This window comes from Nesoenas mayeri, assembly GCF_963082525.1.
Source record: "Nesoenas mayeri genome assembly, chromosome: 2".
Lineage (NCBI taxonomy): Eukaryota > Metazoa > Chordata > Aves > Columbiformes > Columbidae > Nesoenas > Nesoenas mayeri.
Genome location: NC_137543.1, coordinates 23187214 through 23211250, shown reverse-complemented (window position 1 = coordinate 23211250; position 24037 = coordinate 23187214). Strand labels below are relative to the sequence as shown.

Here is a 24037-nt window from a genome sequence, read left to right as displayed (position 1 = left end):
AAGCGAAACAAAACAAAAATGAGGTCTCTAGAAAAACTAAGATTTCATTTGAAAATCTACTTATCTTTGAGATGGAATAGATTTTTACAGACTTGTTTTAGAAAATATTAATGTGTAGGCAAGGAGCTTAATAAGGCAGAAAATGTTTTTCAGCTACATTCTTGTAGCAGTTAAGTTGTGAGAAACTCTAAAAGCTTGACATAAATGAATTATTTCTGTCAATTCTAGTGTAAAGACCATGTAGGGTCCACTCCAATTTTTAGGGATTTTGAGTTTCAAATGGTTGATTGTTTCTTCTGAGGAGTCCTTAAATAAACATAATTCTACTTTTGTTGGTATTTTCATTTTGATTGTATCAAACTATATTTAATTGTTATTTTTCTTTTTCAGAAGTATCGCAGTGTGTCAGTGGGAGCTGAAGAATATATTTACGAACAAACAAGGTATGACATAAGCTCTGAAATGTGTTGACTGGCATCACATAGGAATATACTGAGGAGAGGCTCCTTGTGTCTGCTTCCCACCCTCCTCTTCATTACCCTGGGGCACCTGCAAGGCTACCTTGACGCTGCCCAGCATCACTCTCCCCTTTTCCTGCGCTTTCATATCTGTCCAGTTTATATCTTATCTATTATCTTTCCTCAGCATCATCTTAAGTTAGTAACTCCTCTGGAGCCCCCAAAGATATGCAAGATTAAAACTGTTAAGAGAGGTCCTCCAGGTAACAGTGCACTGCTTTGGCAGCCGGGTCATGGAAAATCTTCCCCATCTTTCAGGATGACAGGATGCACAAGGCAGATGTCCAGGATGCTTGAACTGGCTCCGTGAACCTTATGGAATTCTCATCTTTATTTTTCCCTTCTGTGTTTTGTTTTGTTTATTTTTTTTTTTCTAGTTACTCCTAGTAGGTTTTCTGGGAAACTCTCTATCTTTTTACACTGTGGTATTTCATGTTTACCTATAAAAGAATATAAATGAAGTATGTATTACAAACCATGTAAAAAACTCTTAAGTATTAAAAAAAGGGGGTTTTTTAAAGTTTCAAAAATTGACATTTGAAAGGAATAGCGTCCTCCCTAGGCACAAAAACATGCATGTATAGAGTGGGCAAACACTGCAGAGTCACTTTAACTAATAAAACCCATGATCAGTAAAGTGTATAAGCTGATGCTTCATTTTGTGCTTGTGAATAGTTCTGTTTATATCTGAGAGATCACTCTAACTTTAGAAACAGGAACATGCCTACGTATTTTTCCTGGAGTAGACATATGACTCCTTCTGTAGTGGAGGTTCCTTACAGCTTGGTCTTTCTTTCTGAGGAATATCAAAGTAATCATTAACTGCAGTGAGATCACAACTGAGTCATTATATAGGCAGTACATATGAAACAGATATTTAGCAAAGACTCCTTACTTACTACACTGAATATTTATGATATTGATACCATGATATGCATTGATATTGTTAACAATTCTCAGACATTAAGTCTTTCATGTTATGGCCCAGGTCCACTTCAGAATGAAACCTCCAAATATGCGTTAAGAAAAACAAAATACAGCTTTTCTGGGAGCTACCTGGAAGTGGTAGGTGCTCAGAAATGAAAACTTCAAATTGAGAAAAAGAAGTGGTAAATATGAAAGTAATTGGAAGCCTGATAGAAGATCGCTTAATGACTATGTGAGGCTTTAGTTATGACTCATGGTGAGATTCAGAATGATACAATAATGAGTGGCTTCAATAAGTTTTAAAGGGTAATAGTAGTACTTCTGCTATAGGGAATACTTTGATTGGCAGCTGAGAGCAGGAAAATAATTCCCGAGTGGCACCACATAGAGACTGAAAAATTGGCCAGGTACAGTGTGTCTGGGATTTACATTTTTTGACATCTTTCTGAAACGTACAGAATGCCAGGAAACAGCAGACCAGACCATGGCAGGCTGTAGGCAGCCCTGTGAAGACACCATGTGTCTGACTTTGGTTCGTCCTAAGCCCTTCTCAACACACATTCTTGTTAGGCCTGCTGTCTGGTGGGAGGTTTTGAGGTACATCTCCCAGGGCAGTGGGTATGCTTTGGTACACATCATGCAGCAGTCTTGAAGTGTGCAACCGGCAGTCCCTGCATGTGACACTAAACCAGAGGATGTGCCCCCCCTGCTAATGGGTGGTCAGTCTGTAGGACCAGCAGATGCAGCAGGATGGATGCTGGGTCTGCACACCAGCGGTTCTGCGCTTCCAGTCCTCTCGGACAGGGCCATACTGCTGGCCACTGTCACCAGAGCCCCTGTCCCCCTGCACACGGGACAGAGGGTCTGCAGCAGTGTGCACCACGGTGGGTGGCAGCGGAGGGACCGCAATCCCCTTTGTTCTACCTTCCTGTCGGCAGCAACCGCGTTGTTGGGAGGCGCTGGTACTGCTGTCAGTGACTTCGATAGGTATAGGTTAATGTTTGCTTTTACCTTATTTTTGCTTTGATTGTAACTTTTAAGCAACTAGAAAAATGACTGGTTTTCCATTTATAAGCTAAGAAACACTTAGAAATTGTTTTTGTTTGACTGAATGTGTAATACTAAACTAATTAATTGATACTAAACTGTCTGAAACTTCTTCCTTTGGATGGAAAGACAGTAGATCAGGTTATTTTTTTCTTCTACCTTCTCTTCAAGTGAGGATTTAAATGTTGTTATTATTATTCATGCATTTTAGTGTTTTGTTGTTGTTGTTTGGTTGGGTTTTTTTCCATTGGATGGTTAAGAATGTTTTTGTGTTCCCCTTATTTCCATATAACTATGGCAGTGTTATGATGATCTAGAGAATTTGCTTGAACTAGAAAGTTAAGGATACACTGTTGTTTTGGACCAGCATATTCATCCTTTTGGCTCTACTCCAGCACTGCTTAAATACTTAGCTGAATTAGGACCTTTGTGAAAATGCTTCCACTGTACCTCCAGTTTGTGAGAACATCCTCCAAGTGACTCCTTGCATTAAGTTTCCTGTGGTGACCAAATCCAGTTTGAAGAGAAGATTTATTCTACAAGGTTAACACTATTTTTCGTCTAAGGGAATCTGAGGAGCTGCAGGCATCGTTTTTATTGGATTATTGTTCAAGACTGTTATTGAAGAAGGCAGCTGGAAAAGTCAGTGAGAATTGTGTTCAGCTAACAGTTCGCTAGTTAATGGAGCTTTAACTTTTCATGGTTTGAGAACTCCTTTAGAGGTGGAAAGTTCGGTGAAGGAGGATCTTGTATAAAATCTGACTTGAACACAAGAGCAAACTCTTTTTTTTCTCTATTTTTTATTTTTCCAAGGGATTTTTCTTGATTGCAGATACAACTAAATGTAACCACTTTGTTCTGTCTGATTAATTTGGACAGAAAGACTTGTAAAAGCCTTGACTGCATGTTGTCTTTCAACAAATGAACCTACTGTCCATTCTGGTTGTATTTATTCCTTCTGCCCTATGCTTGCTGAAAGTAATGCTTGGACTTACCATTCTCTGTGTCTGTCTTTTGCAACAAGCTTTATTTTATTATTATTTTTTAAAAATATCTCTTCCTGGGACACTTCTGAATTTAAACGTCTGTCGAGCTGCTGATTTCCTGCAAATCATAGTGAATTCCCTGCTGGTATTTGAGACTCTCACTGTGGGGTACACAGGCTCGCACTTCATGATGGTTCTTTCCAGATAAAGTAAAGATCTACTCTTTGATCTAAGAGACTTACAGTCCAGATAGTTTTACGCTTGATTGCCAGATCTGATAAACTTGAAAAAAGAAAATTGTATGTTTAAATACCTGTGTGACCTTTTTCCTGGAATTTTATTATTAGCTTCTTATGCCTTGCTTATACAATGTGTGAAATACATAATATATGGGGACAAAGAGAAAAGGAGAAAGTGATATGGATTTTGTTGGTGTTTCTCTCCCTGTCTTTTCAGCAGCACTTTTCAGTATACACTAGAAGCTACCAAATCTCTGCGTCAAAAGCAAGGGGAGGGGCCCATGACCTACTTGAACAAAGGACAGTTCTATGCCATCACCCTGAGCGAGACGGGTGACAACAAATGTTTCCGGCATCCCATCAGCAAAGTCAGGGTATAGTTCAATTTCTTTCCTAGATGGGAATGGAGCTCTGCAGATAAATGTGGTTGTGGATGGTTGGATTTTAATTTTTTTGTTTGTTTTTGTGGGAGAGGACAGAACAAGCTCACTGTTACGCCCAGTGTAAAGGTGAGAAAGTAATAATGTTGTTGGTCTCAAATATTTTGGGATACAGTTTTTTCAAAGTGTGATCTTATGAGTTAATTATGTGCGTATCTGCCTCAGTTTGTGGTTTGGCAGAATGATAATTGCACAGATATTGCACTTGACATTGGTGAACTTACCATTACACTTACCACTTACCATTGCAAGGATTAAAGAAAAAAATCAGAGAACTACTACATCTACTGACTAAGTCCATCTTCACTCATTCGTGCACTTCAGTGGCTGGTTTCCAGTGCATTTCAGGTAAAATGTGAAGAGTTGAAGCCATCCTTTCTGACATAAACTTTGAATGATTTACCGTGAATAAGTATGAGCTTTCACTTTATATTCACCTGGAAGTATGACAAAATGGATGATTTGCATCTTAGATTCCACGGGTGGAACTGGAACTTGGGTATTCAGCAACATCTGCCTGGTGAACAGGCCTCCTGATTTCCCTGGTAATGTTTTTGAGTAAGCAAATCCTGACACAATAACCTTGGAATGAACAATGAACCTCAGAGTTGCTGCACTGCAAATTTCACCCTGAAGCTGGAAGGGCTGCATATGTATGAGGCTGCGTTTCCATCCAAATAAATGAAGTATCTTAAAAATGTTGTGGCTTTAGTCAAAGGAACTGATGAAAGTCAATGTGAGCAGTGAAGCAGACAACAACCTATATGTTTGTATCATATATGAAGTTTAGAGAGATTTCCTAAAGAGAAGCAGTGATTTGTAAACTTGAATAGCAGTTGATTTTTAGTCTGGTTTCCTAAGCACATGAGGCTGATGATTTTTGGCTGAAGCTTTTTATCCTGTGTTGCCCAGACCTGCACACAGTGCTCCAGGTGAGGCCGCACCAGTGCAGAGCAGAGCGGGACAATCACCTCCCTGCCTGGCTGGCCATGCTGTGCTGGATGCACCCAGGACATGGTTGTCCCTCTCTGATTTCTTTTCACTTCAGTTTACCTAGTATGAGCATTCTTGCAGTGTTTCGCGTGTGGGGTTTTGTTTTTGGTTGGTTTGGTTTTTTTTGTTTTGTTTTTTTCCTACAGCAGGGCTTTTAAAAAAGCCTTTATCACTCTTGTGAAGTTTTGCATAAAGTTGCAATCTGTTTCCTTTGAATCACACATTTTAACAAAGGGAATTCAGAACTTGGAATGAAAAGCTCAGCCAATCTCAGTAAATAGTCACACCAAGTTTGTCATTAAATACATGTATGAAAGACTTCTGCTCTTGAGAAGGGTATTTGGGCTATGTGTGGTAAAACTAAAAGTGTCCTGCCTTTAGCCAGTGAGCCTAAGCTCTGTAACAACACATCACTTTACAGTGTAATGTCATCTTCCAGAGTTACAAGGAATCTGAACTCCAACACTTGGACTGAACTTGGATGAGAATTGAGGATGCTCTGATTTTGACATGACCACTTTTTACTTAAGGCAACTTAGGCTTCTTAAAGCTAAGAATACAATTAAATTTTATTTGTGCTACCAAGAACATAATCCTAGGCCCTGCATTATTTTAAAACTGCATTTCTTCTGTCCTGAGTCTTTAAGTCCATTGCAATATTGGACTGGAATGGCATATTGGGAGATTTTAATTTTTGTGTTTCTGACAATTATATTCACTAATGCAACTTCTGCTGTTGATTTTCTCAGAGCGTGGTCATGGTTGTTTTCAGTGAGGATAAAAACAGAGATGAACAGCTGAAATACTGGAAATACTGGCATTCACGGCAGCACACAGCTAAACAGAGGGTCCTCGACATTGGTGAGTGTAAGAGGATCTCCAGATGTTTCAGGGAGGATTGCAGAATGCGGAAAGCACTGGTACCTTGCACAAGGATGTGGTGGGATGTATTGGCAATGACTGCAAGGCTTGTACCACAGTTTTTATAAGAACAATGGCTTGTCCCTGCTGGGGTTGGGCTGTGGGGTCTATGGAGCAGGATGGACATCATGCAGAAAGAATGGTCCTCAGTAGTCACAAAGAAGAGCTGCTCCTTGCATGTGTATTTTATGGTGTTCCACCTTCTGCTGCTGGGAAGTCGAGGTGTGTGCCTCCTCAGGAGTGGCAGAGTGTTTGTTTCCTTTAGTTTTTCAAAGGCTGATCCAGTCTTTGATCCAGTAGCAGCCCACATAACTGTTTCGCTACCTAATCTGATGTGTGAGTGCAGCCTGAGAGTGAAGATGCCATCATTATGATCACTGCAAAGGAGCACACAGGACTCCTACACCCTCAGCTTGTGAGTCTTGTTGGTGTCAGAGAGAAGTGAGGGAGAAAGGAGCTCTGAGCTTGGGTGTGCTATCCTGAGATACCTGTTTACTCTTCATCCCATCTAAGGTATTTACAAGCCCATTTCAGCCCCAACTGCCCTATCCGCATGCTTGGGAGATTTTAATAGAGGAAGAACACATACCTGCTGCCAGGGAGCCTGAAGTTGAAATCTGTGGGAGTGTCTAGACATCAAGCGCTTCTCCCCTCCCACATGCAGTTTACACACGCAGCCATCTGCTGTGGATTCCAGTCAAAGGAGTCCACGGGACCTAAGCAGACACAGTCTATCTTGTTTTGACCGCCTGAGGGAACCAAACCATTGAATGGAAAGAATGAGAGGGGGAAAAGAGAAGGGGGAAAAAAAAGCAGGGTTACTTGGAGAGAGCACTGCAAGACTTCAGGGGTGATCGAACACCTCCAGTGCTGGGAATCAGTCCCTAAGTGCTCCTGCTCATGCAGGGCCTTTCAACTTGGAAAAGCTGCGGCCTCCACTGAGACTGGTATTACTTAGAGTCAAGTGTGTTTGGTCAAAGCAGCTCTTTCTGAATCTCCTCTCTGCCTCTTATCATCATAGTTTTGGCTGAACTATTTCCTCAATTTTTTATTTTTTTTGTCCTTTGGTATAGTTAAGGCAGTACAAGCTCCACCCCAGACCAAATGACTTGTCTCATGACACATTAAAAGAGCAAGTATGCCACATCACAGCCATTTCTGAAGTCTGCCTGTTTTTTGTGCTAGTCCCTACAGGCTTGCAGTACTAATGCTCATACCATTGAAGGTATGTGCTGAGGAGCTTGTTCCGCTGCAGTGCCAACATCCTCTGACTCCACTGTGCTTGTGGACTGACACATTTCAGTCCCCTTAGCTGAACAAGTCAGCTTGTCGTGCATATTCTGTAAAAAAGTGCTCTGAAAAACAAGTGCTCTACTTGAGCTGTGTGTTTATCTGTGTTAAAGTGAACGTCTTTTATGTTTTCATTAGTTTGAGATGAGATAGGTCTGTGCTGACTTTTGAGGCACTCTGGCACGTATTCTTTATTTGGACAGCAAACATGAGCAAAGCCTGATGTACCTGGTGTAAGACTGATATAGCACTCCTTGTCAGATGTAAGAACTGTAAGAGCACAGTTCATCTCTGTTTTCAGAAGAAAGTCCTCGATGTTGCTCAGTAGTGTTTTCTTGAGAATAACTGAAATATGGCCTCAGCTCTAGAACATGACTTGGTCCTTAGCAGGCAGAGGATTGAATGAATTCGGGATGTTCTAGTTCTGGGGTCCCGCTATTCAACCCTCAGGTGGGGGTGATGACTCTGCTTGTGCGGCTTTTCTTGGTAGCACAGGCCTGTCTGTCTGTCTGCCTTCTGGCCTGCAGAATAGATTCTAGGGATCAGAGGAAACAGAGTGACTTGGTTGCCTCACTCCAGACACGCAGGGGTCACTGCTCTAATTTGTTTTTTGTGCTGGCTGGTGCTTCTCCTGGGAGGAAGGATGCTGCAATGGATTAGATGCAGCACCAAGTCTGAAGATGCATTGACATTATTAGGAGAAGCATGTGTGTATGTGTAAGCAAGTCCTTAGTGCCTGAGGAATAAACCCAAGGACATGACATTTATTAAGCAAGAAGAAAAGGTATTTTATAGAATTTAGGCTATGTACTGCTATAGATCTTTACTTTTTTTTTTTTCTGAAGAAGCAGGAAGACACCTTTCCTATTTTTAGCAGGAGTGAGGAGAAAAAAAAGCTGACTTTTCCACAGTGCTGTGCTGTGTGACATTAGATCAGTAATGTTTTCTTTTAAAATAATTTCAAATAAAGAAGATAATACTAGATTGCAACAAATATTATTTAGAATCAGTATCATAATTTCACAGATACTGGAACAGATTCAAACATAAAAGGTGAATATGGAAGCTTTAGAGTGAGATTATTTGTGCTCTAGAGTCTTACCCATATTTTTTGGCAGGATAGTTTGTATGATTCATGTACACAACACAGAAACTACTGCAATGGTATGTAATACATGAAAATTATTAGTGTTGAAATTTGCCATTGTTTAATATGCAGTTTACCCAAGAAAAGAGGAAATAATGCCTGTAGAGCCATTTTCTTGCATAATGAAGAAGCCAAATTTTCTACTTCTGGTAACTCACAGCAGCAGAAGAGGGAAAATTGTAGTCACACTAACAACTTTCAAATATCCTTGGGTGTAAATGCTTCTTGATCTACTGAGGATCCTTCTTTAATTATCTGTAAATTGATGGGAATAGAATGCACTTCTGCTTTTAAACAGCATGTCATATAGACACTCGATGAGATTTGTGTATGGCAATTAAGGAAGCAGAGGCATGTGCTGGAGGAAAGGAAAGGCTGGTGGGATGTGAGGTTCTGACAGCCTTTTAGGAGAAGAAAACATGTGTCTTAACAAGACGTCTTGTTCACGTCTTTCCAAAGTGCACCTACACAGCCCGCCCATATGCAGCAGTCAGTTGCACAAGGCACTTTCTGGTGAATCATACATTTAAGAGGGTGGGTGGATGTGTGCACATGCATATTAAACTACTTTTGTGTCTTCTAGTTCCTCTCATTTGCATTCCCACACTGAATTTAGACATTGAAGCCAATGACTTCAGTTAGGAAGGAGACCTAAGTTCATGATGGTGATGAAAAGTCTGCCTGGCTTCTCAAACACCATGTGCACTTGCTGCATCACCAAATATCTTGTTCTCCCAGAAGAGAGAATTTTTACTCTATTCAAAATACTGTATCCCAGGCACACAGTTTCACTTGCCCAGTGAAATGCCAGCATACTTTCATTTCAGATGAGAGAAAAATATACCGATTGCATGTCTCAAATGTTAAATAATTCTGCTTGCAGCAATGGTTTTATTATAAATTATTTTAAAACCGTTATTACTAGAAATTATTGTTTAGAGACCAACAATTTATTTTTAGAAGGGCAAAGGAAATTAATATTGAAACCATTTGGGTGCCTCATTGACAAAATACAGAAACATCCTCTTTCTATAACTGATAACACAGCTAAGAATCAGTGTGCCTCTGAAGTGCAGGTTTGGACAAACACTTAGATCAAGGCTGTCACATGATGGACTCTCAGACCTCTGGCGCTGAGTCTAGTTACAACCATTATAGCTCTGGAAGAATTCCAAGGAAATGTATATGTCCCAGAGACAGGTGGACTTCCTCCCTCTTGCTTTGCATTCCTTCTAAAACACTACCTTATTGGTAACATTAGGAGCCCTTTGGAAAGAAGTGAGAAGAGGGTACAGATTTTGTAGTCAGACAATTTTAAAATACTTTGTTCGTTTGTTTGATATTTTAGTATCATACACACTTTGGAGAAAGGACCTTTGTGGTTTTGGTTCTTTGTTATAGATGGTGTTTGTTTTTAAATAGAGACCCAGCATCCAGTGCAGCATTTCCTGGAAGAATTGAAATGGCTGGGCAAGGGATGTGCACTTCTGATTATTTATTCCAATGATAGCTCTTAGCTTTTTAGAAAGCTTCCTTAGGATTTACTGTAATGTCACTTATTTATGTCAAGGTTTGAATGGTCCCTATAAAAGCTGCAATAGCTCTGAGTTAATTTTGCTGCTTTGGCCATTCCTTGGCCAAGCTAATGAATGCATCCACTCAATCCTACTACAGTCACACTCATTTATTTTACAGAGGCAAGCAATATTTCACAAGAACATTAGCTAGTGATGTGCTATGCATAAGACTCAAGCTGGCGTATATTACCTCTTTGCAATTTACCTATGAATAACTCCATGTAAACAATACAAGAGGTAGTCTTGATGCATTAGGCAACACAGCTGAAAAAACAAAGATGTACTGTAAACTGTAAAAGAGAAAGTTTTAACTTTTTTCATCAGTAATTTGTTTGTTATTTCTTACAGCTGATTACAAGGAGAGTTTTAATACCATTGGGAATATTGAAGAAATTGCATTCAATGCTGTGTCCTTTACTTGGGATGTCAATGAAGAGGCAAAGGTGAGGAAAACTCATGGTATCGCTTTATAAGTACTGTAGACCCTTAGTCACTGTTCCACTTTTCTCCTTTTTAACAAATAGTAAGAAGGGTAGGTAGAGGTGAGAGAGCTCAGTCTCTGCAAAGCCAGGCAAACAGTGGTCTTCTCGGATTCTGGCCACCTGTAACAGGGAAGATGACGTGTAACAGCTGTTGGGATGATATTGCGTTCACACCTGTATCACTGGCAGATAGAGATGTAGTTCTGAGGAAAACCTGCAGGGCCCTCACAGTGTAGTTTCTCACTTGTGGTCTCTTGGTGATTTTCCATTTATAATATGGCTGGCCTCAGAAACAGTTGAAGGTTTTTTTGTACTTGGAAATTGAGTGTGGGACATGGGGCGAATATTTTCTTTCTCTAGATTATCAGCTTCCTTTCTACACTATTAACATCTCCAATAATCAATATTCTATAAGCTAGACTATGCTTTGTGCAGTTATTTTTATAGTGTTACACAGACTGTTCTTTCAATTGAAAAGGAATGTATTTTTGAGGAGTGATGCATTCTTTTTTCCATTTTGCATTTGGGGATGTGGTTGCTACAGTGGACCTATAAACCAGGACAGCAGAGCACCATAACAAGTTTCTTACAGATAAGGTTATCCAAAGGGTGGCAGAGTGTTTCAGTTGCATGGACTAGTGTAGGAGAAATGAAAAGCTGCTGGTAATTATAAATTAGCCTCTGGAAAGCAAACAAGGGAAATAGGCTGTAAAATGAGTGGGGGTAATGCAGGACTCTCGGGGATGTAGAAATAATAAACAGCAAACACTGTTTAGCTTAGCAAACTCATTGATAACTGTTTTCATGTTGAATACAAAATGGCCAATGTTCAAGTAGTGCTAAGGATCTTTCAAATACAGAGACTTCTTCGTGCATGATTCCCCACTGCACTTCTAACAGAGCAGTAGAGAGATTACACTGGGTGTGTGAGTGCTGTGAGAGACTGCATCAAGCACAGAGTGGTAGTGTTAACACTCACTGTCCTGACTTGCTGATGGAAGGTGCTGAGGTTTGTAGTAACGGGGATTTTAATCTCTGATGCACATTTTAAAAGAATAGAGCTCTAAAGAAAAGTGTAGTTCTGAAAATTGCCTAGGTCTTTCAAAAGCTGGCTTTGGTAAACAGGGTTGTACTTGGCCCAGTTGCTAATGGTACTATATTTAAACATGTAATAATTACATTCTCATCACCCCAGATATTCCCCTATTATGTGATTCCATTTCAAAACACAGTGGTATGTTGTCCTCTGCAGTCACACAGGTGACTTGTGTGTGTATGATCATTATGCAAGCAAATACAGCCAGTACAGGTTTGGGATCTCCAACATGATGGACTTTCCCAAGGACCTTTAGAGAAGTGCTACAGGGGTTAGAGCATGGCAGTCTCATCCTGCCACCAGCTACTGTCCTCATTGCCAGTGCTGGCAGTTCTTTCACACACTTGCATTTGCAGCTGCAAGCCAGACTTAGCAAGACACCATGTTGATCCAGGAGAAAGAAATTCACATCAACTAATGTCAGGTGTTGTCCTTGGCCATTTTGTCCTGATCTCACACCATTCACATTGCTCCTGCCTTGGGTGCCAGAACATTTAGAATACAACTCTTGCGATGATCACTGGAATCTCACACAGTGAGATTTTAAAATAATGACTCTCTCGTTATTGCTGCATTAAAAAGTGTCAGGAATGAAATTTAAGGAAGACACTCGTACTTCTGCAGGAAGTAGTCATTAAAATGCAAATTGGCTTATGCATATATGTTTTGGGTGCTAGTTATCAAATATCCGATCATTTAGGAGCTTGAACTGAAAAGGTATTGATAAAAGTAAGAGGATTCATAACATGGTTTGGTATTTGGCTATCAAGCATAAATCAGGTTGTACCTGTAAGCTTATCATCATGCACTAAAGTGCTTCCCTCCCCGCACACGTGTGCACGTACCCACATGCTGGCTCTTGTTGGAGAGTCTCATGCAATAACCAGTTGCGCTGGGTCTGGGGATTCCCATAGGATGCCCCTGCGGTGTTTGGAAGCTGTGGACTCTGAGGCATGTCACTGAAGGCTGTTTTTTCTCCAGCAATTACCTCATCCAAGAGAGATGAAGAATTTCAAGATCTAATTAGAGACTCTTAAGCTTTTTGGATGATGATCTTTAAACTTGCTCTATTGTTTCTGCTCAGTGTTGTTTTCCCTTTTCACCACAATTTGAAGATTAAAACTTAGCTTCACAGGCCTGAAGGCTTTTCTCTCCCGAGTCAGACAAGAGCGGCACAGAGCGGTTCTTTCTAGGGCCTCTGAGATGTGGTGTGATGAAGTGCTCTACTGGCCTGGGAAGAAATAAAGTATTGGGGCCAGTTCTGTTGAATTTCTTTATTAATGATCTGGATGAGGGGATCGAGTACACCCTTAGTAAGTTTGCAGACAACATCAAGTTCAATGGCAGTGTTGATCTGCTGAAGGGTAGGAAGGCCATACAGGGGGATCTGGACCGGCTGGATTGTTGGGCTGAGGCCAATTGTATGAGGTTCAACAAGGCCAAGTTGCAGGGTCCTGCAATTGGATCACAAGAACCCCAGGCAGCGCTACAGGCTTGGGGAAGAGTGGCTGGAGAGGTGCCTGGCAGAAAAATACCTGGGGTGTTGGTCAACAGCTGGCTGAATACAAGCCAGCAGTGTGCCCAGGTGGCCAAAAAGGCCAACAGCATCCTGGCTTGTATCAGGAATAGTGTGGCCGGCAGGACTAGGGAAGAGATCATCCTACTGTACTTGGTGCTGGTGAGGCCCCACCTTGAATACTGTGTTTAGTTTTGGGCTCCTCACTACATAGACATTGAGGTGCTGGAGATTGTTAGGAGAAAGGCAATGAAGCTGATGAGAGGTCTGGAGCACAAGTCTGACGAGGAGCAGCTGAAGGAGCTGGGGCTGTGCAGCCTGGAGAAAAGGAGGCTGAGGGGAGACGTTATCGCTGTCTACAGCTACCTGAAAAGAGGTTGTAACATGGGGGGTGTTGGTCTCTTCTCCCAAGTAACAAGCCACAGGATGAGAGGAAATGGCCTCAGGTTGTGCCAGGGGAGGTTTAGATTGGACGTTATGAAAAATTTCTTCAAGGAAAGGATTGTCAAGCATTGGAAGAGGCTGCCTGGGGAAGTGGTTGAGTCACCATCCCTGGAGGTGTTGAAAAGGCATGTAGATGGGGTGCTTAGAGACATGGTTCAGTGGCAGGCTTGGCAGTGTTAGGTTCATGGTTGGACTTGATGATTTTAAAGGTATTTTCCAACCTAGATTATTCTATGATTCTATGAAAACAGACTGTTGTTGGAAGTGCATGGGGGAGTGGTCTTGAAAAATCAAACAGAAGCAGCAGAAGTCACCTAACCAAATCTCTCTCCTGGGAGACTGAACCTGAATCTATGAGCACCACATTTCTCACTTTTCTACTCTACCTGGAGGGCAGCTGATTTAAAGCCAGATTTCTCCTCCCACAGCTTGAGCAGAGCAGTGCCCTCTTCCTGGAAGGCTTGCAGGATGAGGGTATAACAGTGTGGGTGTGACAGCCAGAATCTGCCTGTTAACAGTGAGTGTGCTGAGGGGTTGTAAGGCAGCATCTCAGCTGGATCCTATGTGGAAGAAACAGGCATTAAGGTACAGGCAGAGGCCTCTGTTGCCTCAGTAATGTGAAGGAAACTGGGCTGTTTGCTCCAGCTCCTGGTGCTCAGTCTCTCATCTTCTGACTGCTGGTTGGCAAAACAAGTCAATGGAAGAGGGAATCTTGTACAGCACATGTAGAGCTGTGGAATAGTCTTACCATTGCTTTCCATGAACTAAGGGAACAGCACCAAAGTCAGAAACAGAAGTCTGCTAGTGTTTCCTCTGCTGTATCTGGCTGACAACAGCAGTCCCCTGGCCTCCTGGCAGAGCAGAGCTGTGACCTGGAGCACATCCTCACTTTTTCCTAGAACAATGTCCTTTTCTGCTGGGGCCTTGTCTAGAGGTCACCATGGGGCTTGTGGTTCAGAACAGGATACAGGGAAATGAGAGGAAGGGTCTGCAGCCATGTCAAACTCTTCCTTATGCTGCCTTGAGACAAAAATACCGTGGAATAAGAAAGCAGAGGTAGTAAGTGAAGAATGCTTTTTGTACAGTCCATCCTTGTTTCACTCCTGTATTTACTTCTGTATATAAATATGCAACATTTATAGGCAAAGTGATTTGTTGACTCCCTTTGACTGAACTTGAATGCTATGCTTGGTATTTTTAAAGGAGTTCTTTTAAAAAAGGTGAGGAAACAAACAACAATTAACAAGAACTGGCTGACTTTTTAACCATCTTTTAAAAGTCTTTTTCTGATATGCTAGGAACTAGTAAGTTGCTTTGCTGTTGCTGCTGTCTGGTTGACAAAGTTCTAGTGAAGGCATTTGAACAGAGAGCTCAGCTTCATTTTTGATAGACATGCATCTGCCTGCTTGCAATCTGGTTGCTGACAGAAGTTAGTTTGCAGGAAAGAGAGTTAAGAACCAGTACTCTCCTGGTCAATGGAGAACATCTTTGTCATAAATCATGCTGATTCTTTGAGTTTTTCTTCTCTTCAGTTAATACTTTGCTAATTTAAAATGGTTCAGATGATGTTACTCTGAAAAAATGTATGCATTGTGTATTTTTACGGAAAACACTTTTTAACCTCAAATTCAAAGGTGTGACTTCAGTGAACAGTTGCTAAAGAAAAATGTCATCTTAAAGTAGACAAAAAATACTTTTCAGTGGTATCCACAAATTACTAATTTCTGCAAAGCGCTGCAACTTGGATGTATGGTAGCAGACATGTTGATGGACATGTTATTCAGGCAGGTGCTGGCACGTGCTTTCTGGTTTATACAGAAGTTGTGTGTGTGTAGCTGTTGTGTATACTTGCGTGCAATCATTGTCCTGCTATATTTAACTGAAATGTAGATCTTTAATCCAAAGCGTGCTGAAGCCTCTGGGAGCCTTTCCAGTTATTTAATGAGTTTTGGCATAGCCCATACAGTAATAATACAGTGTTTTCAATGAGTGATTTGCAGGATTAGGTTCTCAGATGTTGAGGGCTGAAGTGAGGCATGATTCCAGTGGGCATAACTGTAAAATCAAGCTGATAGAGTAGCACAGTCAGTCTATCAGTGATTTCTTTAACATTGCTAGCAATACTTAGGACAAGCTTTGACTAGTATAAGAATTATTTTGTTCTTAATTATTAATTTCCTTCCTGACTTAGATCAAATTTCATTTAATTAGAGAGGAAATTAATATTTTCTCTACTCTCAAAATTTAAAGGTTGGAGGAAGATGCTTTATTTGAGAAAATTAGTACCAGAAATTATGTAGGATTAGACTTGGAAACTGGTTTAATAAACCATGTCTGTGTGTGTATATATGCATGTATATATTTTTATATATATATGTCATGCATGCACACGCATGTGTATATATCAAAGAAGCGTTAACCTGTGGTAGCAAATAATGTTAAAATTTGTGTGTGTACAAATGGTTCAGTAAGTATGCATCTGAGATTGAAGGCAAATGGCATTTTTATGTAGTTGCTGGGGTGTGGTGTGGGTTGAGGAAGCTTCAAAAGAGTAGTGTAAACATTTGCTGGAGACATTTGTATTGAAATAAAACAAAGATCTTGCCTTTGCATGGGATTTATAAGGTGACGACTGGCAGAAGAAACTATAAAACCACACTTTCTGTGTATCTGAGGAATGTTGGGATTGATGTTAGTTGTTTGAGAGAAAAGTCATTTAACTCTTTGTTGTTAAGAGTCTAGAGGGATGAACCCCTTTAAAACAAGGTTTTGTAAAGACCCATCACCCAGGTGTAAATTCTATGTACTACAAGTATTCAGTAGAGAAACTGCTTAAGTTTTCTGATTTTGTGCTATAATACTGTTCCCTCCCTTCTGCCCTTGGCTCTTTCTGTAATGATGGGAGCCCGAAATGTAAATAGTAATAAAAGGCCTATATTTGAGGTTTTGTAACTGTAGACCTTTAAAGTGTATAAGCTGAGAGACCACAGCAGGAGTTGTGTTGGCTGAATTAAATGATAAAAGGGGAAATGCATTTCTGGGCCTTGCTTTCTCTTAAGGCAGGTTACTGTGTTTGTGTCTTGTACATCACTAATTATGCTGCAGTGTTTAACAAACAGTCAGTAATGCACATAATAACAGCTACACTGTGGAGGAGTGCCTTCCCAAAAGAGAGAGTGCTTTTTCTAGACATGCTCTAAAACCAACAGAAGAGTTGTCCTTATCTTAGGTCCCTTTTGAAACTTTCTCAGGCACTAAATGTTTCTCCAAATTAGTTTTTCATTGCCAATGGCATGCCTGAGCTGGAGACTAGATGGGTGGAACTCTGTCATTAATTGCTCTAATCTAAAATATGCTGACATTAAAAAAAAAAAGACATCAGTGTAACAACAACCCAAACTTGTTCCTGATAGCAGAACATTTCTAAAATCTAGTTTGTACAGGAAAAAAAAAGTTTGTAAATGAATTCAGGTACAACCATAGTCACACTCATTAAAATAGTTCTAAGTCAAGTGTAGGCAGGGCCCTACGGGGAAAAAAGCAGTGATTTCTGCTCCTGCTACTGTCATTAACTCTCCATTTTCTAGCCATGTAACTTTACCATGCAAGAGACCAGGGCAAGGAGGCTCTCAAAACAGTGTCTTCCAAGAGAGGTAGAACGGGGCTTCCCTATTTTCTTGGCGGTCAGTGGGGTTGCTTTGCTCCTTGTCTTACTGAGAGTGGGGAGTACCTGCATATGGCCATGAGCTGAAAAGAGGGAGAGGTGAGGGTTGCAGAAGGCAAAGCAGGCTGTGCTTGGGCAGGCAGGTGAAACCAGAGCCGGCAGCATTCCTTGGCTGCTGCCTCGGAAGGCGAAGGTTTCTGAACAGGGCAGGGGCAGAGAGAAGGAGACTGTCCATAGGGTTCCCCGGGTCCCGTTCAGCGCAGCAGCTTGCTGCATCAAGGTGGTAAAACTGGTGCAAATATTCAGTCATGCATAGAAAAAAAACCTCCTAAAATCAACTGAAGTAACAGAACTTATGCCCTCTTCCCCCTCCCTCTGCACACCCCCAGTGTTTTCCAAATCCAAAGTCAGTGTTGTAGTAACAGAAGATTGTATGGAGACAGAAAATTTTCCCCAAAATAAATTATCTGTGTTAATTTGAACCCATCTATCTGCAAGATTTAAATGATGTAGCAGAAAGTATAATACACTTCATGCTCGTGAATGTACAGTCATTGCTCCTTAGAGAGATCCTGATGTATTACAGTGTCAGGACTAGGATATTGAATCTTACAGCATCAATCTATTATTCATGCTCAATCTGTTATTGCTATATGAGGACTCCTAAAATGATCAAGTCTGTCTTCCTCAGCAACTCCTGCTCTGTTCAGCGTTTCTGGAGGCAGTGGAAGAGATGACACACAGTGTATGTGGGTGATTAAGGTGGGACAAGGTCTTTTGTAACTTCTCAGCTGAGTATGCAGCAAAGGTGGTAGATGCACAAGCTGCTGGGTAGATGCAATGCCTGCATGTCCCCTCTCACATTTTAACATACAGTTTGGAAAGATCCTTGTGCAGAAGTATGGGCTAAAATATAGCAAGACCAGATTCTGGTTTGTGCCAGACCTCATTCCACTGCTCTGTGTTCACACACACTTTAAAGCATTGCCCAGACTCTGTAAAGGAGTCCGAAGGCAAATGAAAATGCACGCCATCATATTTCAAAGGCATTTGCGCCCATGTCCACACTTACCTTTGGAGCTGGCGAGACCAAGTTGTAATTTGAAACAGAAATAACGCTATCTGCTTCAAAATCAGAGTTTCACCTAGGGCCCTTCCCCACCTCCCTCCTCTCCCTGCAGTTAAAGTTCAACTATTTCATTTGTAAATGCAGCTCTCTGATACCATCAGAAGCAGAAATGTGGAGGTGCCATTAGCTCAGTCAGGCAAACAAGCTGCTCTGGCTCCATCATAAAAAACCAACTGTAACGTTAATTTCTACTATTAGGGTAAAGTGTCCCCACACCAGCCCTACCAGAGCCCTTCTTTATTCTCAGCTGCCTTTCTCTTAGGGATGTTAGTATTCTGGTCACTCAAACTTTTTTTTTTTCCTGTTTGTGGACTGGGGAGGGTCCATTCTTGCTCTCCTCTCCCTTCCTGATTCCTCCCGGACCTCCGGGGCTCTGTTGGCCTCTCCTCTGCCCAGCCAGGTGTGCATCAGGTCTGTTTGAGAGCCGCTGCAGATCTCTTCCTTCCTGAGTGTGCTCGTTCTGCTGGAGCAGCTTTCTCCGTCCTGTTCCTTAGTTCACAGTTTTGGTTTGTTGTTGGTTTTTAAACTGAGGAAAAGTAGAATCAGGTCAATAAATAATTGGCCCAAATTACTATGTAATGCACATATTCAAGACTGGAAAAACAACTGGGTTTTTAATCCAGTTTAATCTCTCAAGTTTCATGTACCCTATCCTGACTGAAAGATGCCAGGGATGTTTCAGTTCATGGTTCCAGCTTGCTTTCCATCAAAATAGTCCTTGGAGATTTGGGGATGGGGGACCCTTCTGCCACGTGCTGTACAAACTCATGGCAGATGAGACACACCTTGTTCTGTACCGGTGGAGTTAGTGGGCAGGAGGTGGCTGGTGGCTATTGACACGTAAGTGGGCATAGAAGGAAAGCACGAGAGGGATTTCTGAAGCAAAGGCACGCAGGGCTTGCCAGGAACCCAGGACAGTATCAAGTTGCCTGGATGCTACATGGCAAAGGGGACTTCAGAGAAGAGATAGGGAGTCATTTTGTAAATGTTTGAGAACTTCCTCCCCAGTTTGAAAGGCAGGATGAGATGCTTTTTTGAAATTATAGGAGGATTGTGAAGGACCTTTAAAATGAAGACGAGGAGTATCTCTTGATAGGATGGAGGAAGGGGTACAGCTGATGAGAGTGTGAAGAGAATTGGGGGCAGGCGGAACAGTAGGGCTTTTCTTTGGTCACACTGAACTTAAACTAAGAGCTGTTGGAAGAACAAGCAAGACCACAATTTGTCTGGAAAGGACGATGAAAGATGATCTTCCTATGTCTATATTAACAAATAATGCAAGCATACAGAGCAGGTTTGTAGAGTGAAACAAGCCAGGGCTGAAGATCTGACATCCACATGAGACATATTTTAGGAGGTTTTATCTCAGATTATCTTTAGTCAGTTCCCACAGACTGAGTAACCATTAGCAGCTGGAGCATGTGAGGTGTGCTCCTAGGACACATCTTCTGGTCTGGCTCTTCCAAAAAGAATCTAGCTCATGTACTCTGAGCTCTCTGGTGTGAACCGAAAGGGAGGTAAGTTGGGACAATCAAATGATTCAGTTCATATGTAAGCTCCTGATCCAAACTGAAGCGCTGATGCTTTAAAAATTCGTCTTTCTTCCCAACGTGGGAGCATCTTTGCTGGACTTAGGACGGAAGTGGAGAAAAAATGTGTGAAATGTCAAGTGTGGATCGTAGCTGAATTGGTTTTGTTTTTTGAGGGAGGGTGTCTGCTTTTATTTCCCCTTTGTTGTCTTGTGTTTCCAGAAATTTAATAGTTGTTTGCACCACATTTAAAAAATAATCTCTCTGCCACACAGATTTTCATCACAGTGAATTGCTTGAGCACAGACTTCTCCTCACAAAAAGGAGTAAAAGGGCTTCCTTTGATGATTCAGATTGATACGTACAGCTACAACAACCGCAGCAATAAACCCATCCACCGAGCCTACTGCCAGATCAAGGTTTTTTGTGACAAGGTAAGTGAAAATCACAATTACCATGGATAGAGAAGGAACCTTGTTAGGCGGTTTATTACTGCTGCATTTTAGACCTAATGAAATGTCGTTTCTTTCCCTGAAGAGTTATGTTTCATGGTAGAATTTGGACCAGCTATATCATAAATCTAACAGATGATCATGTAATTATTTTACTGTTTTGCAGCCTCTTTGGCCCTGATTCCTCAGCTTGTAAGTGATAGGTGGACTGTTTAAGGACAGCATGTTACAGGTTACAATACAGGAATGTCAAAAAAGTCATAGAAAGCACAAACATAAAGATCTCTACTTGGAAGGTCAGTGCTGACCATAGGGTCACGCAAGCTCATGTCTGATGATGTTATTCCTTCCGGTTCTAAAAGCCAGGATAGGTAACATGTAAACTTTGTGGAATGGTCTCTGGTAGAAAAACACACCTTTCAGAAAAGCCTGCTAAGTTTTCTTTTATGATACAGTGGAAAACACCAAGTCCCAGTGATGCATCTGATTTTTTTTCTTCTCCTTGCTTGATTGCAAACTTATTTTGAAAGCTCCAGCGAGCCTTTTATGTTGCTAGGATTTTCTTACTAAAAGTAAACTGCAAAAATAAATTAGCCATTTCCATTTTGTAGTTCAGTAACTATTCTTTTTTCCCTCTTTTGCTCACTCATTTTGCAAAATTTGGTTCTTTTACAATGGGTTTTGCCACTGCTTTGTGAGAAGTGGTAGGATTTTTCAGCATCAAAACATAGATCATTCCTTAATGAGTCTAACAGTGTCATGGTCAACTGTATGTACCACTGAGTAGAAAGAGTTGCTCAGAATTGTTATCTCCCTGAGGATTCTTAAATGTGAGCATGACCATGTTTCGGTTGTGTTTCAGCTGCCAGACGATGACTTTAACCCTGCTGGGAAAGATCTTCTGGTGGGGAGGTGATGCCTGGATTCTAGTCAAGGTTCAGGGATTCAGGAGCCTACATCTGTTTAAGTGACTTGTAAATTTATCCAAATTAGTCTTGCTGTCTTACAGGTGGGAATAGAAAGGCAAAAAGCCATGCCCCAGGCAATAAGTGGCATTAACTTTTTAATGGAAGGGTAAGAGTTCAACTGTTCCAGGTCTCTGTGCTGCTGCTCCTTCCCCATTTTCAGTTCATTCCCTCGTTGCCGTCTTGATGACGGGATCTTGAGGGCTAATCAGTCAGTTGTGTTAGTGGAGCAAAAACTTTGCAAGTAATGAATGTAAATATATGCACTGAGGCCTTCTTGCAGTCAAAATGTTATGCTTTTAATTGTAACTTTGAATGTCAAATATTTAGAGATTTGAAGCTACAGCTGGATGTTAAAAGCTCAGTAAATATCAAAGTAACAAGTCATTTTCATCTACCTGTTTTTGAAAAGCAATTAGAAAAATCTGAATTATTTAAAAAAGAAAGGAAATTCAGAACACAAACTCATCAAGTGTGACCTGTAGACAAAACTGGTGGAGATTTTGAATAATGCATGTTCTTTGCATCTATTGGCTTAATTGGTACTTCAAATACCGAGACTAGAAAGCAGGAAATGGATGTTGAGTCTTTTAATCAAAACTGTCTCAAAGTAGAAGAAAAGATCACAGGGGTAGTTAAAGTGTTATCCACCACAAACCAATATTGAAAATGGGAACTAGAGGGCTCAAGGGTATCGATAATGGGATATGTATCTGTATAATACACATGTAGACAAGCATACACGCACACAGATCTTTTTAACTTAATGCAGGGCTGAAAATGAGTTGAATGAATGAAAATGAATGAAAATTATTGAGGTCAGTTCACATGACGGTTTGTGCTAATTGGCACTTGCAAAGAGACTGAGGCCTGCTTCTCCCTCACTTAATGCAGTGTCTTTACTAACACCCCTTCGTGATGGTGCTTTTGAAAGTAAATACATGGTTGGAGAATTCCCGCTTGCTGGCGGCACTGGGAGGGTTGGTCGGGCTCAGAGGAAGGCAGCTGGTGGGGCTGGGTACCCCTGTCTTTCCAAGATGCCGAACAAGTCCTGGCAGCATTTGAGGCGGTGGTGGATGGAGGCTCCCAGGTTCCGTTCTTCTGCCGAGTCCGCTACTCGCCCTCTAGTGACGCGGACAGAGTTTGCTGCCTCTGCGAAAGGCCCTGACGCTGGAAGAATTTTTGCCCACCTCTTTGTCATGATTATTTAAAAATCTATTACAGGGCCATTAAAAAAACCCAGCAAATGTATAATCATTTTTATATATTTAAAAAGTGTGAATTGCGTTGTTGTGCCCCAATCGGACAACCCCAAAGAGAAGCTGATGAGAAAAGTGCCTGATTTATTACAATTATCTGGGTTAGAGGAACTGCACAGTAAATGCCTCCCGCCTAAGTACTGAAATATATCTTAATTTGACACATGGAAGAAAAAAATGTTTCTCTGCCTGACAGTGTTCTTACAAATGGTCTTTCTGCAGTGGTGGTGCCTCTTTTAGACTAGTAGATGTGTTTGTATGTTAACTATGGTAGAAGTGTCCAGTTTTCAAGAAAAACGTTTCCTGATAAATGAATATCATTCAGGTGAAACACAGCGTATCTGTTGTGGTAAGAGCATCCCTGAAGAAATAAAACTGCGTTTAGCTAAGTGGTACATATTTTATATATATATATATATAAATATATATATATATATATATATAAAATATATATATATATTAGCATTTACTCAGGCAGTTGCTTAAATTTAGTATTCATTTACATATAGACTAGAGAGCAACACCAACTCAGATCCATATGTGCTTTAAGTGACATATGTGTATGGAGATAAAGGCTACAAAGGTTGTAATTGTGTGCTTGCTCCCTATTCATTCTCCAATCTCTTGTCCATGTTTATTTTCCAGTAAGCAATCTTCAAAGCAAACGTTACAGGGCACATCTTGTTTTCTCACTGCTAATTCTCTCTGCCCTTACAGTCTTTTTATCATATGCAGATCACTGGTGCTGCATTATGAGAAGAGAATATAATTTTTATTCCTTAAGTGGGTTGTCAGGGAAACTTGCTACCAGGCCTATTTATATTTATATGTTACAAGATGATTTAGCCACTGTGTATGAAGGAACTGGGGATTCAGAAATGTTTTCTCTTATATTTAATTAGCTTTGCTGAAAAGAAGCAGAAGCATTTGACTTGGCAAACATAATAACATTGTTCCAAAAATCAAAGAAATTAATCTCGTTTTCCTTCCTTTGGAAAACTGCATGTCTCATTTTCCTTACTCTGGAAAACTGCATGTTGTTTGGCATATGTGCATTTCCTCTCCTCTTCAGTATGGATAGTAATAGAGAGAATGGGTTATTATCAGGTATTGAGCAACTCTAATTGCCTTTTAGTCTTCAGCTTTAGAGAGAAGAAAGCTGAGGTCTGTGGATAGGACTGTCCTACCAGGTATGCAACACTTTGGCATTGATCTAGAAGCAGGTGTACACATGAGCTTCACAGTGGTGGTGGGAATGGTCCTTAGGATGGTAAGGGCTTCACTAGGCTGGACCTGGAATGCCAGACATAAGCTTCAATGAGCTCAAGACTTGCAAAAAATATTTTGAATTAGCTGAAATTCATAGACTGTGTTTTGTTAATGGTTAGTGGTAGAAGTACTCGTTCCATTTATACA

The 24037-nt window shown here is 41.0% G+C and overlaps 1 protein-coding gene across 1 annotated transcript in view; it reads left to right on the top strand.

Moving 5' to 3' along the window:
- Window positions 1-24037, top strand: part of GRHL2 (grainyhead like transcription factor 2) — a gene marked incomplete at both ends in the record, with an annotated part of 54743 nt that overhangs the window by 9734 nt on the left and 20972 nt on the right. Inside the window, 5 exons of the mRNA XM_080339640.1 lie at window positions 391-443; window positions 3935-4091; window positions 5900-6011; window positions 10434-10528; window positions 20221-20379. Of these exons, the coding sequence (XP_080195766.1) occupies window positions 391-443; window positions 3935-4091; window positions 5900-6011; window positions 10434-10528; window positions 20221-20379 (576 nt within the window). The remainder of the gene's footprint in view (window positions 1-390; window positions 444-3934; window positions 4092-5899; window positions 6012-10433; window positions 10529-20220; window positions 20380-24037) is intronic.